The sequence below is a fragment of the Rhinolophus hipposideros genome (assembly GCF_964194185.1).
Source record: "Rhinolophus hipposideros genome assembly, chromosome: 22".
Lineage (NCBI taxonomy): Eukaryota > Metazoa > Chordata > Mammalia > Chiroptera > Rhinolophidae > Rhinolophus > Rhinolophus hipposideros.
Genome location: NC_138068.1, coordinates 28690335 through 28706553, shown reverse-complemented (window position 1 = coordinate 28706553; position 16219 = coordinate 28690335). Strand labels below are relative to the sequence as shown.

At 37.7% G+C, this 16219-nt stretch overlaps 1 protein-coding gene across 1 annotated transcript in view; it reads left to right on the top strand.

Moving 5' to 3' along the window:
• The window catches only part of HAO1 (hydroxyacid oxidase 1), a gene marked incomplete at its 5' end in the record, with an annotated part of 48889 nt that extends 33372 nt beyond the window's left edge, over positions 1 to 15517 (top strand). Inside the window, 5 exons of the mRNA XM_081034475.1 lie at positions 652 to 827; positions 5978 to 6069; positions 12507 to 12665; positions 12776 to 12845; positions 14771 to 15517. Coding sequence (XP_080890601.1) covers positions 652 to 827; positions 5978 to 6069; positions 12507 to 12665; positions 12776 to 12845; positions 14771 to 14841 — 568 coding nt within the window. The 3' untranslated portion in view covers positions 14842 to 15517. The remainder of the gene's footprint in view (positions 1 to 651; positions 828 to 5977; positions 6070 to 12506; positions 12666 to 12775; positions 12846 to 14770) is intronic.
• Positions 15518 to 16219: the final 702 nt, after the last annotated feature.

Below are 16219 nucleotides of genomic sequence, written 5' to 3'. Positions count from 1 at the left end.
CCAAAAGTCAAATGCAATTGCCAGGTTGCAACTGAGATCTGAGTAAAGAGAACGTAATTGGAAGTCAATAGACCCAGTTTGGAGACCAAATGCTGCCTTAGTTAGTTTTATACTTGCGGCATCTCATTCTGTACTTCTGTTTTTATTTTCCATGTAAAACAGGAATCACAGAGTATCAATTTTGTTTTCTAATTTTTTTAAAAAATTGTGATAATATTGGTATATGAAAGCCCTTTGTAAATTGTAATGTACTAAGAAAGAGTTCATCATCACAATTAGTATGCATTGATAGCTGAAAATAGCATCAAATGTGTTGTCTATATCATAAACTGGCTTAAATGGGTAGATATATTTGAATGTGACCATACATTTTTCCTTGAAACTGATTTATTTATATAAAAATAGCCTAAGATGAAAGCTAAACTTCAAATGACCAGTTAAGTCCACTAGATTGTCACATTTTATCCCAGAACCCTACATCAAACCGTGGAAAATATGCATGCAACCAACCTATAGATGGTTGAGGCATGAACAGCCAATTGATTTGAAAATGGTAACTTTTTTTTCCCCATTGAATGAGTCATTGTAAAGATATCTCTAACTTTGGGAAGTTTCTCATTTTATATATATATATATGTACCTTTATTTCAGAATGAAAAATTTTGAAACCAGTGATTTAGCATTTTCTCCTAAGGAGAATTTTGGAGACAACAGCGGACTTGCTTCATATGTGGCTAAAGCGATAGACCCATCTATCAGCTGGGAGGATATTAAATGGCTGAGGGGGCTGACATCACTACCAATTGTTGCAAAAGGCATTTTGAGAGGTTTGTTTATTTCTCTACTTGAGTTCATACTGATTTTATGATCCTTTGTGGATATGATCATGATGTTTCTAAGGGAAAACAATCAGGAAGAATTAACATGGATATTGAAAAAGACATTCCATCTCTCAAGTCTCTCTTTTGAAGTTAGTATTTCTTCATGCTTAGGCAATATACTGAAGGAGAGCAGGACTCTCATGAAGTAAGAACTTCCCCTTTTTAAAGCGTTGGGATGCTGTTGCCTTATTTTGGAGCTGTCACCAAATCATGGATCTTGGCAAGATCTACTAGGTTGGTGCAAAAGTAATTGCGGATTTTTCAATTGTTTTGAACCTTTAAAACTGAAGTTACTTTTGCACCAACCTACTAGAAGGTCCTACTTTGACTGAAAGCTGCAACAGTTGCTCTCAGGCCAATGAGAAGCCCCAAGGATGATATTATAACAGCCCAGACCTGCTTTAAGAGCCTTTTCTATTTTTCTCCTGTTTCCTCCAGGTACTTATAACCAGGACTGATTTTTGAGTGTGGGGATCTCACTTCACCTCCCTTTAAAGAATGGTTGACTAGGACATTAAAATCCTCAGTTGTCCAGCCATGGGTATTAAGGAACTACTTCCCCACTATTCAACCTCACATGTATTCAATCCCACAGGGATGTACCAGTGACTGTAATAATTTGGAAGGTAAATGTGTTCACCCATAAAAATGTTTTCTTGCCTTTGAAAACCTTTTTTTTTTTCCCAGTATGAGTAAATAGATAACTGCCCAATACATACTATTTTAAATGGAAAAAATTATGTAAATGTCTCAGGGGTGAGAAATTCTATTAACTTATCTCAGGGTTTAACAACAGCTTAGAATGAAAACTTTTTATAGGTTTTACTTGAATACGTGTGAGTCCCATGGCCCCTATTTGTAAAGCTCTAGGTCTACCACTGACTTTATCTATTTAACCTTATGTATGCAGGAGGAAGCTAATAAAAGTAAAAGAATGGGTCCAGTGAAGCTTTCAAGTAGTGGGGATATATTTAAATCTGTCTTCATCTGTGCTTTTAAAAGAATATTGTTATGCTCTTTCCAGTTGATCATTTTCCTAGTCCAAACTGTCTGAAAAATTAAATTTCAGTCAGTATAGCCTGATGTTACAAACACTTTTAAACAACAGTTTCACTTCCCTTACTCACATCCATATTGTCATCCGTGATTATTAGTGCTACTTCCTGTAGCTGCATTCAACTGTAGGTTCTAACATTAGCCTGAAGGTTCTGCCCCACTCATTCACTTGTCAAATCACTTATTCATTCACTCAGTCATTCCTTACATAAACATGTATCATGCTTACTGTGTGCTAAATTTATAAAAATAATAATTATTTATCCCGAGCCAAAAAGGGACAGATATATAAACAAGAATTTGGGTGCAATAAGATGTTATGAGTGCTGAGATCAAAATGTATGTGGTATAAGGGTGTTTAAAATAGGGTGTGGGCAATTATAAGAGTAGGTTAGGGAAGGTTTTATTTCCGAATGAAAGATGACGCTTGAGTTTTGCTATGATATCAGGTCAAATGACTCTCAGACTGAAATACTGGTAAAATAAGGCAGTTATAAATTTATAAAACATACAAGCCATATTAGAGAAGGTAGACTGTAAGATGTTGGAAGATTACTTAATAATCTTTATCAGGGAGCAAGGAACATCATCAGATTAGCATTTTAGAAAAGTCACACTTTGTATAATGGAACTAATGGATGGAAGTGGCAAAACTAGGGGCAGATAACACATTTAAGAAACTATTGTTGCTCAGTCAAGAGATAATTGTACCTGACTTGAAGGAACTGAGAGAATGCAATTGAATTAGAAAATCAATGCATTTTCAAGCAGTTAATTCACTCTCATCACAGTGGGAGCCCGTGGCAACTGGCTTGAAAACACCAAGGAAGAATAAAATTTTAGTATGGTCCCATATTTGTCTATGTTTAATAGGGAACAAATATAAGAAAAAGATTATGTAATTTTTTTAACTAACTTTTCAAATTAAGATTCCCAATGTGTATCATTTTCTACAAATTGGTCCTCTAGAATATGATGGAAATCTATTGAATTAGGCTTTACTATCACGTGTTTTCGTAAAAATACTTTGGCTTCTAGAACTTCATTCTGTAGTCATCTTGATCAGAACCACCACCTTCTCATCCATATGGATCATGTGACTTGTTTCTACATATTTTCATAACGTTTTGCACACAGTCAATAACCCAGATGTTTACTAAGCAAAATCCTCGGTGAAAATTAGGTGAGTCTATAAATTAGAGAGAGCTCAAAAGCAAAAGAAAGAGTGATGGGACATTTGGCATTTGAAAGGAAATAACTTATTTATACAAGTACAGTTTAGAATGTCTAATTTTTCTGTAACTATTTATTTCATTTATTTAACAAACAAGAATCACCTCTATGACAACAACTGCATGGAGTAGTTCGTATCCTCAATCTGGATGAGGGTGGGGAGCAGTTCAAGGATGGCGGCGCTAGTTCTGGGGTAGTTAGTGCTCACTATTTCACAGATCTTCATTGAGAAGTTAAGTCACATGGATTGACTGAGAGTCGCTTATCTTCTTTCATTTTTCTTTAACCAGAAAGATGCAGATTATGTTTGCAGGCACATGGAATCATGGGCAACTGGAAAAATATCTATTACCACCATTTTAAGAATTGCATTTTAATGAATGCAAATTGGAGTACAAGATGTAATCTCTTCCTGTGGTTAAACTCTGCCCTTGGAAAACTTCAACACAAACTCCAAACATGTATTTGAGACAGGATTTGGTCTTTGCTAGAACTCACGCTAACAAACAAATGGCTTTATGAGCAAAGGCATAATGCTTTTTAGAGTTGTTGTTGTTGTTGTTTTTAATTAAAATATTTAACTAGGTTGTCTCACTTCTCTAGTGGCTTTTTGTTTCTCAGAAACTGTTTTCTAACTAGCTCATTTTCTACACAAATTTTTTTTTTTTCAAGACACTCTCAGAGAATATTCACTTAGTGTTCCTGGATTGTGTTCAAAACTGCTACCATGTATCTAGGATTGAGTTACTAAATTCCTGTAAGATATAACAGAATCCGGGTCAAAAGCCCTGAGGCAGTGAGGGTAAATCTTGAGTATTTACACTTCATTTTGGTATTTTAGATTAAATATGGAAATAATATATTAATAAAATAGCAAACACTACAATTCCCTATTGACTATTATGTTTGTCAATCAATTAATGTAGTGACTGGCAATTAACAAATGTGGAATGCCATATTCATAAACTCTAAACATTAATGAAAATATCAAAGGTTCATGAACATTTTCCTAAATCAGAGCAGTTTAATCCTCTCATTAAGGCAGCATGGTTTTCTCTCTGTGTTAAAATAAAATGTAAAATTTGGATTAAAACAGCCATAAAACAGTCTCATAGAAACACTAGATTTTATATTTAATATGAAATAAATATAGAATATCAATCATTGAGTATATAATAAAATGCCTAACAACTCAGGCTTACAGATGAATAAATAAATAACATACAAAGAAATTAGTTGGTAAACACTGATGTTTATATATCAGAACACCTTTCATACTATTTCATTGCATTTTAGAGTCTCTCATAGCATTTCTAATGGTGGATTCTAACAACATTCACATGATGACATGATGTCTTAGCCTAGCCACCATAACAAAATATCATAGACTGGGGAGCTTAACAAAAATTTATTTTCTCACAATTCTGATGGCTGGAAGTCTGAGACTAGGGTTCCACCATGCTCATTTTCTGGGGCAGGCTCTTTCTTTGGGTTGCAGAGGCCATGTTTAAACTGTGTTCTCACATGACCTCTTCTTTGTAGGAACATGCAGGGAGAGAGAGAGAGAGAGAGAGAGAGAGAGAGAGAGAGAGAGAGAGAGAGAATGAGAGCTCTCTATATCTACTATCTTCTTATAGGGGCACTAATATCATGAGAGCCCCATCCTCATGACCTCATTTAACCATAATTATTTCCCAAAGACCCCATCTTCAAATACTCTCACATTGGAGGTTATAGATTTTGGGGGGGCACAAACATTCAATCCATAAAACATGGATTTAACATTTTCATATATCTATAATTTTAGAAGAAAAATAATATCAGCACTGTTTTAAAAAAATTAGAATATTTGGAAAGTGGTGTTCCATGAAACACAGTTTGGAAATGATGTTTTAGCATAAAATTTGAAAACCAGATTCAGAATTACAGATTCTCCTATGAATCTTATTATTCTTAGTCAGGTCTGCCCTTCACTTCCATTGTTGAATTTATAAATATATACAATATTCTGTACCCATATGCTTAAGTTTCCAAAATCTGATTTTCATTACAATCTTAGACCAATTATTTTTAGTGTTAAATTTGAGAACTAGTATTACTTTCATTCTGTTAACAAATCATTTGTTATTGGGAGCATGCTGAAAATAATAGTTTAAAATATAAAACAAAATGTTGGAACTTGATTTAAGAGAACAATCTATTTTAAAACTATAGTTTCAGAAATCAATATATTTGGAAGCATGATTAGATGTAATGTAATTTTAATATTACCTTTTTGACAGATTTCAATGGTCAAAATATATTTAATTATAAAACAATATAACTTAAAATAATTACTGAAGTTATAAATTTGTATTTAAAAATATTTTTTAAATTAGACTTGTTCATTACCTGTTACATCTAAAGCACTTGCCACATATATTCTTTTATGCTATCTAAATTGTAGAGGAGTAATTTTGCTTAATGCTAAATGGCATGATCTTATTAACAGTAATAAAAAATGCTTAGCAAAGGTACTTCTTTATGAGGATAAATAAATTTTAACTGCATGTCAATTTGGTATCTATTGGTAATTTTATTTTATAATTAAATTGTAAGTGCTAACTTTTTTTGGCCAAGGAAATTGTCATGACTACTCTAGATCTAATGCTTGGGTATATTTCTGTCCTAAAGGTTCCCAGCAAATTATACTTGTGTATGTGTGAGGTCAGGCTCCCTTTGACAGGGGTGCTTCAACCTCTAAACCCAAGCCATCTATTAAGTTGCTTTTTCCATACTATGGTTAATGGTTGTCCTGCTTTTTCTAGGAGATGACGCCATGGAGGCAGTTAAACATGGTTTGGATGGGATCTTGGTGTCAAATCATGGGGCTCGACAACTTGATGGGGTGCCAGCCACTGTGAGTTGAGGCATATGATGGATTTCTCTTTGGACTTCTCATTTTCATCACAGTTTTGGTTATCTCTGTGTCTGCCTCTTCTCTGTGAATATTTTTGTGCGAATGCTCAAGGTGAAATATATATGAATATGTATATGAGATCTTGAATTTTAAGTTTAGTGGCACATAACTACTTAAATTAGATCGTTAATTAGTCCAATATATTTATTTGTAAATTTATAAAAGCCCTTGTTAAATAACAAGTCATTTGTGGGTAGGGTTCATTTTTGTATTCATAGATATACTCATAGGTACAATATGAAGTGATTATGCCATAAAAGTCCCAAAAAAGAGAAGTGCTAATAGATAGTTGTAATTAAAAACTAATGTAAAAACTCGGTGGAGTTTGACATCATTGATACAATTGTGACAAGAATTCAGGAGGAGGGAAAGACTGGAATATCCTGCGGACATGGGTTTGAAGAGCTGCCGAGAGAGGGTGGGTGGGTGGAAAAGGAGATGGAAATCCTATGGCCCATGGGCGGGGAGATCAGCTGCAAGCAGGCTGCTCTCCTTAAGTTATGAACTCCTCTGGCTGCACATGAGAACTTTAAAGTTCACTTGGGAAACTTTAAAGAATCCCAATACCCAGGCTGCACCCCAGATCAATTCATCAGAATCTCTGGGGGCATAAACATCAGTATTTTTTAAAGCTACCCAGGAGATTCCCAATGTGCATCTATGGCTTTTATACACTATAAACATTGTGCTAGGCAAACCAGAGTCCAAAATCTAGATATAAAAGTAAACTAAACTGGCTGGAAAGGTTTGGGACTGAGTTAAGACTGTGAAGGAAAATAGCCCCAAGAGGGCCAAGAGCCAAAGAGACCAACAGAGGCACTGGAGCAGATTTTAAGAGCAAGGATTAGGGGCCCAGAAATGGAGCAAAAGTCATGGAGACAGACACATACGTGTATTCTGGGGTGGATCTCATGGATGCATGATCCTGAGTGGGGGCCAGGAGCTGTAGGTGGGATGGGGTATTAAAAAGTAGTTCCCTTCCATGCTGCCCACTTGTGGGGACTTGGCCAAGATGCTTTTCGATGAGGCAATGGTTTTGCAGTTGCCTTTCACCTCTGCTCTGTCCCCATAGGACCCCTATTTTTAGAGGTGTGAGCCTAAATATGGACTGAGAAAGAATGGGATGTGTTTGGGAAATTCCAAGTAATCCATTTTGTTTGCAGTACCTGGTGGGGGTGGGAGAGTCCTAGGAAATATGCCTACCTGGACAGGTAAGGGGGGAGATTCTTGAATATGATGAGTCATTGGATATGTAATAGAAGAGTTTGATTTAGCAGCAATGAGTCTTATAAATTGGATTTGGGTGTGACAGGAGGCAGGAAGATCAATTAGGTGGCCTAGATTTTTATGATAGCCGAGGAAAGAGAGAAGGACGTGAACTGAGACAGGGCAAAGGGAATCAATTTCCATTCCAAATCTGATTTTTCTCACCTTTTAAAGTTGAAACATCATTAGATTATCTCTTTGGAGCCTTATACTTAAATATCCTATAATCCACTTTATTATAGGCAAAGTAAGCTAGCATCATGTAACAAAACTTAAAAATATTATATTCAAATAATGTGGATGGACTTTCTAGGCCACTGTCTCTCAAATGGATCATCACGTGCCTTTTTCCCCTTTTTATCAGAATCACTCAGTCATAGTTATTAGACGGATGGCTTTAATTGGGCTGAACAGTTGAATTTATGCAAACAACTCTATGTAGAATAGAACAAATAATTTAGTCAAGTAGTAATGGATTGTTGTTTCATTGAGCTAGCAGGTTGATTTAACTAAATCCATAGACCAGCTGTGTAGGTCTTAGGGGAGACTCAATGACTACAAGGGAATATTGGGTGTACATATCTGTACTCATAGTTTTTCCTAAAGCACTAATGGTAGGAATGAACCAAGTCTTTGCATACTGAAGGATTACACTGTCAAGAACTGAAATCATAAAACTGGAAGCTTTCGGCCCTTTCCAATTCAGTTAAACTTATAGAGACCTATCTTCTTAGGTGATATGAAATGTTGCCGGCAGATAAATAAAAGTTGGAGACTGAAGACCTCCTCTCGGCAGGGAGAAGTTGGTCCGTCACAGCTCAAGGCTTTTTTGCGGATTTATGCCTTTCTAGTGTAGGAAGACATAGATTTTTGTGTGCGGGCCAAATTAGGTTTGTTTTCTAAAAATAATATCTAACTCTACTGAAATCAAATCTAACTAGATTTTAAGAGAAACATATCTAAATGATGTGGTTTATTTTCCTCTGACTGAGGAGATATGGAAATTTATATAAAAGGCTTTTTGACCTGTGGTCTCCGGACTGGTTTAAAAAAACTATGACCCTCCCCCTTTGCATGCTGTATGCAAGAGAGGAGATGGTTGCTTGAGCTTTGCCTCATACTTTAGAGCAAGCTTAAGGCCCATGATGGTGAGAGAAATGTGAGAAAGGATTTGGCTGACGGAGAAGATGTTTTATTCCTTAGTATGTGGGTTTTGAGGTGAGTGGCAAAGTGCTTGAAGGAGGCTGTGGTATAAAACTTTTCAGTCGATGCACAGAAAGACTTGTTGTCCTACAGATTCTGTGACATCACAAGTCAGAATCAAAGAGGCAGAGTGATGTCATAGGAAGAGCACTGAAATGGGAGTCTAAGGTCTTCGGTTCAAGTTCTTGTCTTGCCTCTTCTAAGGTGTGAGAGCTAGGTGAGCAAGGTGCTTAAATTTTCCACCTCAGCTTCTTCATAGTATTGTGTTGATTGAAAGAAAAAAGTGACTGGACTATGTGATTTGTACATTTCTATAAATCACAGAGTTCCCTTGGATGGGGAAATACTTAGCACTAGGACTCCTAGAATAGAAGTTTAACTTTAGTTTGTCTTAACACCAGCCTACTAAGAACTATGGCCAGACCTCTGCTATACCCAAAAGGAATTAAAAATTTAAGTTCACATCAAGCTCCTTACCCTCAAGGATAATAATGTGTCCAAGATTGGTCTTGAAGTAATTAGAGAAAAATATGATAGAATCAAATAGACTTCCAAAACCCATATTGCAGCATCTCAAACTGGGGTGTAAAGACAAATTCTCTAGAGTCTGAACCATAGCAGCATTTTATTTTTCATTTTTGTTTTCATGCTAATGGGACCCAAACTGATTTAAGCTTCAAAATATGACATTCTTTTCCAGTGAAAATTGTCAACTGTAGAACAGTTTCATAAAAGTATTTGGGTTTCCAAAATTGACTGCTTGGGCATCTTCTCAAGCATGCGAGGCCTCTTGTGATCTAGGATTAGAACAGACGAGTTGTCATTTCTCTCACATTCTGTTGGGCCCAATGGCTAGTTCAGATACAAGGGGTGAGGAAATTGACCCATTTCTGCCCTAGGATGGGAGGAGATGAAATGTTACATTGCAAGAAAATGAAGATAGGAAGGGAAATAATTGTAGCCAATTTTGCAATTGCAAACAATCAGCCAAGCCTCCATGGGCCAGGGATTGTCTAAGCTTGCTTAGTAGAACGCCCTCCACCCCAGGGCTGCCTGGTGAAGTATGATACCGTGTTTCCCTGAAAATAAGACCTAACTGGAAAATAAGCCCTAGCATGATTTTTCAGGATGACATCCCCTGAATATAAGCCCTAATGCATCTTTTGCAGCAAAAATTAACATAGGACCCGGTCTTATTTTCGGGGAAACATGGTAGGTGGAGATGGATGGAGTAGGGTAGAGTCAGAGAAGGATTTATGGGTTGTGGCCTGGACTTGGTCTCCATGATGTTTAACTAAAGAAGCTCTGGCTTTATCTGCTTTGATTTATGTTCAACTGCTTTGGTGTGAAACCTTCAAAGGGTTCCATGACTAAAATGTCAGAAATCAGTAGTATTAACAATGAATGCTACAGGAAGATAGAAAGATCAGAGCTCCTTGTGAGTGGAAATTTGGAGGAACAGGGAACACCCTGGAAGAGTACGACTTGAGCAGGAGTCTCTGGGAGTCAGATACATGTAGGATTCTTTCCTGCATCTCTATGATTTTCCTTTCTGTATCCAGTAAACTGCCTGGCACATGTGTTGAATATACCAGGTCCTCAGTAAAGTGTTTGATAAGTCAATGAATGGATGGATAAATAAGCAATAGTATATTGGGATCTTATCATATTTTCCTGTAGATTAACCCCACTGGAGTTAAGCCCACAATTAGTTGTCTAAGGAACCACTAAGGAAAAGAGAGCTGCAATGAATGGTCTCTTAGATGTGTAGCAAGCTGAAAAGAAGGAAACATAACAGTCATAAAATAGTGGATTTGTCTACTATATTTACTTATTTATTTAATCTCCTCTGATCAGAATGATTCTCTGAAATGCACACCCAGTAAAAACTGCAGTAAAGGAAAGAAAAGGGGAGTAGGAGAGGATTGCTCTGCAACAGACAGAGCACCCTTGTCCACAGACACATGAAACACCAATCTGGGTTCCGTTTTATAACCCAGGATTCACATTTTCAGTATCCTTATTAGCTTTCTTTTAGGCCGGGTTGGGCATTGGAAATAACTAAAGAGACTTGCTAAGTTTGAAAATGTGTATTGAACCCAAGCTAGCTAATATTTTTCTTTGGTTCTGGTTTCAAATGGGGAAATATGCTTAATTATAGCTTGCATCATCGCTTGAAAATTGTAGCATTTATATGTTGATGTAACTTGCCTGACTGTAAAAGGAGGACTATGTATAAGGAAGGGGGCATATGTAAATGGATCCAAAGCATGTTTGGCAAGGCAGAAAAGCCAAAAGGAAAAGGGGAAAATCACATTGCTTGCCAAACATTTAGAGGCCGCACGCCAAATGTTGCCTTCACTTCCTCCAAATCTGTTGCTGGGTTTGGTCTTCAGCCTTTTACATAAAACTCTCTTTAAGTTTAGCCTCTAAAACTTTAGGGGAGAAATGGGAAAGATTTTGAGTGATTTCAGTACAATTATTTCCAAGAAAACTGCCCTTGAATGTATGGTAGCTTTTCCAGCGTGCATTTTAAATGGGGATTGGACTTAATTTTATATTGAAATATTTTGGTATGAACGTGGGTCATTTCTACAGATTTTGACCTACAGGTCACCTTGGGAATTCTTTCCATTCTCGAATGCAAAAATTTCCATCAAAGTCGCCGACTGCATCAGCTATTAGCTATTAACTATATTGACTATTAGCCAACTATATCCGCTGTTGCCACATGATGCTATAAAACAAGATTCCAAGCTCAGTGATTTAAATCAACAGTAATTTATTCCCATGAAACTTTGTGTGAACTGGGGGTATGCTGATACAGACTTGGTACTGGTTAGATGGCTGTGCTCCCAGTTTCAGGTCCAGCTGGGCTTGGCTGGGCTACCTCTGTAGCCTGAATATTTATCTTGGGGCCCAGCTAAAGGGGAAGCATTGCCGAGGGGAATCTCCTCTTATGGCAAATGGCACAGGTACAAGAGAAAGTTGAGACTCATGAGGTTGCTTAAGGCCTATGCCCAGAAATGACATTCTGCCCCCTCTGTTCATATGCTATTGGCCAAAGTAGATTGCAAGGCCAAGGCCAATGTCAGAGAGTGGGCAAGTGCACTCTATTTTTGTTTTTGTTTTTTTTGTTTGTTTGTTTTTCCTTTTTAGCGGGAAATACTGAGAAGTTGCCTTGGAAAGGAAATGGGTTCAGAGTGGTGTGAAGGATCAGGAATAATAACACAATCCACCAGACGAACCTCTAAGAGGATTGTGTGTTCTCTAGTGGTGCTATAAGCCCATCATCAAATGTCAGTCAAGACAAGGAACTTCAAGATGCATGTGGTCATATTCCTTTAAAAACAAGAAAAATATTTTCATGGCGAGTTCTCTAATGTATTGGCTGAATGCAAAATGTGTTGGACAGGGAAATCAGAGACCAAGTTTTTCATTATTAGCCGTGTTTGCATTTTTATACATCACTGCTTATACTACCATCTGAGTACGAACTTTAACAACTGATTTTCAATGAGTAAATAATATTCAGAATAATTTATATGAGCAAGATATTTCATTTACTTTTATGCATTTATAAAGAGTAACTATAAAAAAGTTAAGCATTTTTAAATTGTGTTTATGTTGTAAAAAATTATGGTCTTTGAATTGGAGTATCAGGAACAGAAAAATAGTCTTGGACTTTGAAAGAAAAATAAGCCACTCAGTTCCAAATGCAGTGGATTTTTGAGTTACTAGTATTTGCCCCTGTTTTATTTCAGGAGGGAATCATTTTACTGTTGATTTCATACCTACTTGGTTTCTTTTACGCTGAGCCCCAGTCACAGGGTCATCGGCCTATGGAGGTTGAGTTAGGTAGCAATTCATCATGATCGTGTCACATTGTTGACCTCTTCTCTTCACAGATTGATGCTCTGCCAGAAATTGTGGAGGCTGTGGAAGGAAAGGTGGAAGTCTTCCTGGATGGGGGTGTTCGGAAAGGCACTGATGTTCTGAAAGCTCTGGCCCTGGGAGCCAAGGCTGTGTTTGTAGGGAGACCGATCATTTGGGGCTTAGCTGCCCAGGTAATTGGAGGACAAGGAAATAAATATATAGGATGATTCGACAGTGAAATAAATACATGAAACAAGTCAGAATGACTTACCCAAAAGATCTGTGTCTTTTACTTACATAGGGAGAGAAAGGTGTCCAAGATGTCCTTGAGATACTAAAGGAAGAATTCCGTTTGGCCATGGCTTTGAGTGGTAAGACTTGTCATTCCAGTTGATGACTTCCTTTTCTTCCAGAGGTCTTGAAGCCAGGATCCTTGACAGGAGGAAGTGAATTTGAAGGGGAAGAGGATGGAATCATTTGGGGGTAGAATTAAATTTGAAGTTGGCTCAATCTTTACAGATCTAGTACAGAGACTCTACTGAGTGACTCTGCAATGTGCACAGTCTGTCATACTTACCCTCTGCCTTTGGCGCTCTTATCAGGATAGTTAGGTAAATATGAGTACCTTAAGGGTGAATGCTACATCGTACTCTTCCTCATCTCGTAACATATGAACAATAAACCTACCTGGCTAGTCAACACCTGCACTGGTATGCCTAAGTGACATCTCAAACTACCTGTTCAAAACAAAACTGCTAACTTTTCCTATTAAACCTCTTCCACCTGTGGACTCTCCAATTCATGCTAATACCATTGTTTCAGTTGCTCAGATCAAAAATCTCAGTCATTATTGACTCCTCTTTTTCCTCACACCCTCACATCCACAGAGGCTCTATTTGCAAAATGTAATCAGAATCTGACCTCACCCACCACCTCTGCTGCCATCACTCTGGCCAGAGCCGTCATCAGCTCTCATCATCTTGGATATTACAACAGGCTCTCTGTGTATCCTTCTCATCATCTGTTTCCCTTGCCTGCCTCCCCTTCCACCCTATTCTGATCATGGCAGTTAGCATGAACTTCATAAACATTATTTCAGATCATGGCACTCTTCTGATCAGAATTCTCCAATGGCTCTGGGTTTACTCAGAGTAAATGCCAAAGTGCTTATAATGGTGTGCAAGGCCATACGGGGTTTGACCTCTGTCACCTCTCTGACCTCAGCTTCTACTACTGTCACCCTTGTTTATTCTGCTCAGGCCTCCTTTATCTCCCTGCTGTTCCTTGACTATGCCAGACCTGTTTCAGGCGCAGGGCTTTTGCACTGGCTGTTCCCTCTGCCTGGATGCTCTTCCCCCAGATATCGACATGACTAACTCCCTCACGTCCTTCAAGTCACACTTACACTGTATTTTCTCAAAGGATTCCATCCTGACCACTCTATTTAAAAATGACATTTTGTTCTCCATTCACCCAATTACCTTTGAGTTTCCTTTGCCTGTTATTATTTCATTCTTTTCCACCTTTAGCACCTATCATTTCCCATAGATCATCTATCTTATAATTTAATTTTTAAATTACATACATTAGATATTACCTCTTTCCTCTCCAGAATGTAAGAAGCCTGAGGCAGGAATCTTTGTTTTGTCTTCACTGCAGTGTGCCCAGTGTCTAGAGGAGTGCCTGGCACATAAACAATAATTTCTGAATGAATGAATAAATAAATAAGCACCATTATTACTAGTAACTGCTTTAAGTGTGACTCAGATGGCCGTCCAGATGCAAAGAATGACCTTGAGTTAATTATCAACTCCTTCACTTTTGAACGTAATGAGGGTCTCCTTTTCTGTGATCCATATCACCCAGATTGTCCCCATAAATAGAAACCCCAGGAGGTTTGTCCCCCTAGATAGAAACCCCAGGGTCAATGTGTACTCACTGCTGGGCTGAGCCTGTGTAGACCTAGCCTCAGTGAGAAGAATGCCATTGTGTGAATCCTCACTACACGTTTTCATCTGCTACAGACATATCCTAAAAGAGACCTTTCAGCCACTGACTCTCTATTAAATGTGGCAGAAAGAATATACTCTTTGTGTTAATAAAAATATGTGCCAGTCATTTTGTGTTAAGGACTGTTTAGGTAATAAAAATGGTCTCCTGCCACATAAGATTTGGCAAGGCTACCTTGAATCATAAACCTTACATTTGTCAAGTTTTACATTCCTTGGGAAAACGATTACCTGCCTGATTATTATTGCATTCATTTCATATTAAATGTATGCATTATTTTTTTCAGGGTGCCAGAATGTGAAAGTCATCGACAAGACATTGGTGAGGAAAAATCCTTTGGCCCTTTCCAGGATCTGACAGTGCACGATATTTTCCCATCTGTATTATTTTTTTTCCAGCATGTATTACTTGACAAAGAGATACTGTGCAGAGAGAGACCACAGTCTGTATTTCCCCACTTCAATACAAAGGGTGTCGTTCTTCTCCAACAAAATAGCAATCCCTTTTAGTTCATTGCTTTTGACTTTTCAATGGGTGTCCTAGGAACCTTTTAGAAAGAAATGGACTTGCATCCTGGAAATATATTAACTGTTAAAAAGAAAACATTGAAAATGTGTTTAGACAACGTCATCCCCTGGCAAGCTAAAGTGCTGAAAAACAAAAGATATCCTTTGGTAAAATTAAGGTAGCTAACGCTAAGGTGAAAAGATAATGATCTCACTGTTTATTAACCTGCATTGTGTTTAGATGTCCTTAAAACAGTGTTCCTAAGTTGTAAGCTCGGTTTCAAAAGATTGGATGTGCCCGGAGAAACAGGCGACTTGGATTCAGAGTACTGAGGAGGTAGCACTTGATAGAATTGGAATGAATTGATGGTAATTTGTGATTTTCTAGATACTTTTAAAAGCCCTGAGCTGTGCTACTTCTTTGAATGTAAATTTCCATTCACATCTTTAGCATCTGAATATATCTGAATATTTCATGATATATATTGCTTTTTAATCAGAAATAAATAAAGCATTTTTTTTTTTTTTAAAGAATCTATCTGGTCCATTTGTAACAATATGGTTTTCAACCGTTTTAATCTCGGAATGCTAATTACCTCCCTGTTCCCCTTATGCATATTGCATTAATTATACCTCCTCGTTCCTCTCCTTTATTCTTTTGCTTCTTTCCATTCACAGTCACATGCAGTGCTAGCTACATTATTGGTGAGGATCGTGCCAAATGAAAATAAATGTTGGCCCCTTGTTCAAAGAACAGGAAAATAGTATTTTCCTTTCTTTCAGTTTCTCTCTTAACATGTTATGGTATCTTTTATTGGCTATTTAATGGCATGTTTCCTTGGGCACAGGGAAGTGTAGACCTTCACAGGTGTAGATATTCACAAGTGTAGATATTGACAGGGCAAGTGTAGACCGTCACAGGTGCCTGGGACACTGTCCTGTGACCTGCCCTGACTCCTCTGTGCCCAGGTCTAGGACCCTTGGGGTGCAGGGTGACACTGTCACTGGGCAAGTGGATGAGCCAGCAGTCAAGGACTCATCCAGGGGAAGTGGAGGATGGGACAATGTGTGATTCTAGGCTTCAAGCCCCCGGAAAGTAAAGGCCCCCTTTGACCTTTACTTATAAAACATGAACTCAATAAAATTATTAAGAATTTCAAGCCAACAACCACAGAGCATTATACCCAAGCATAAGGCCCCCTTCTGACTGTGGAGTCCTGTGCAACTGC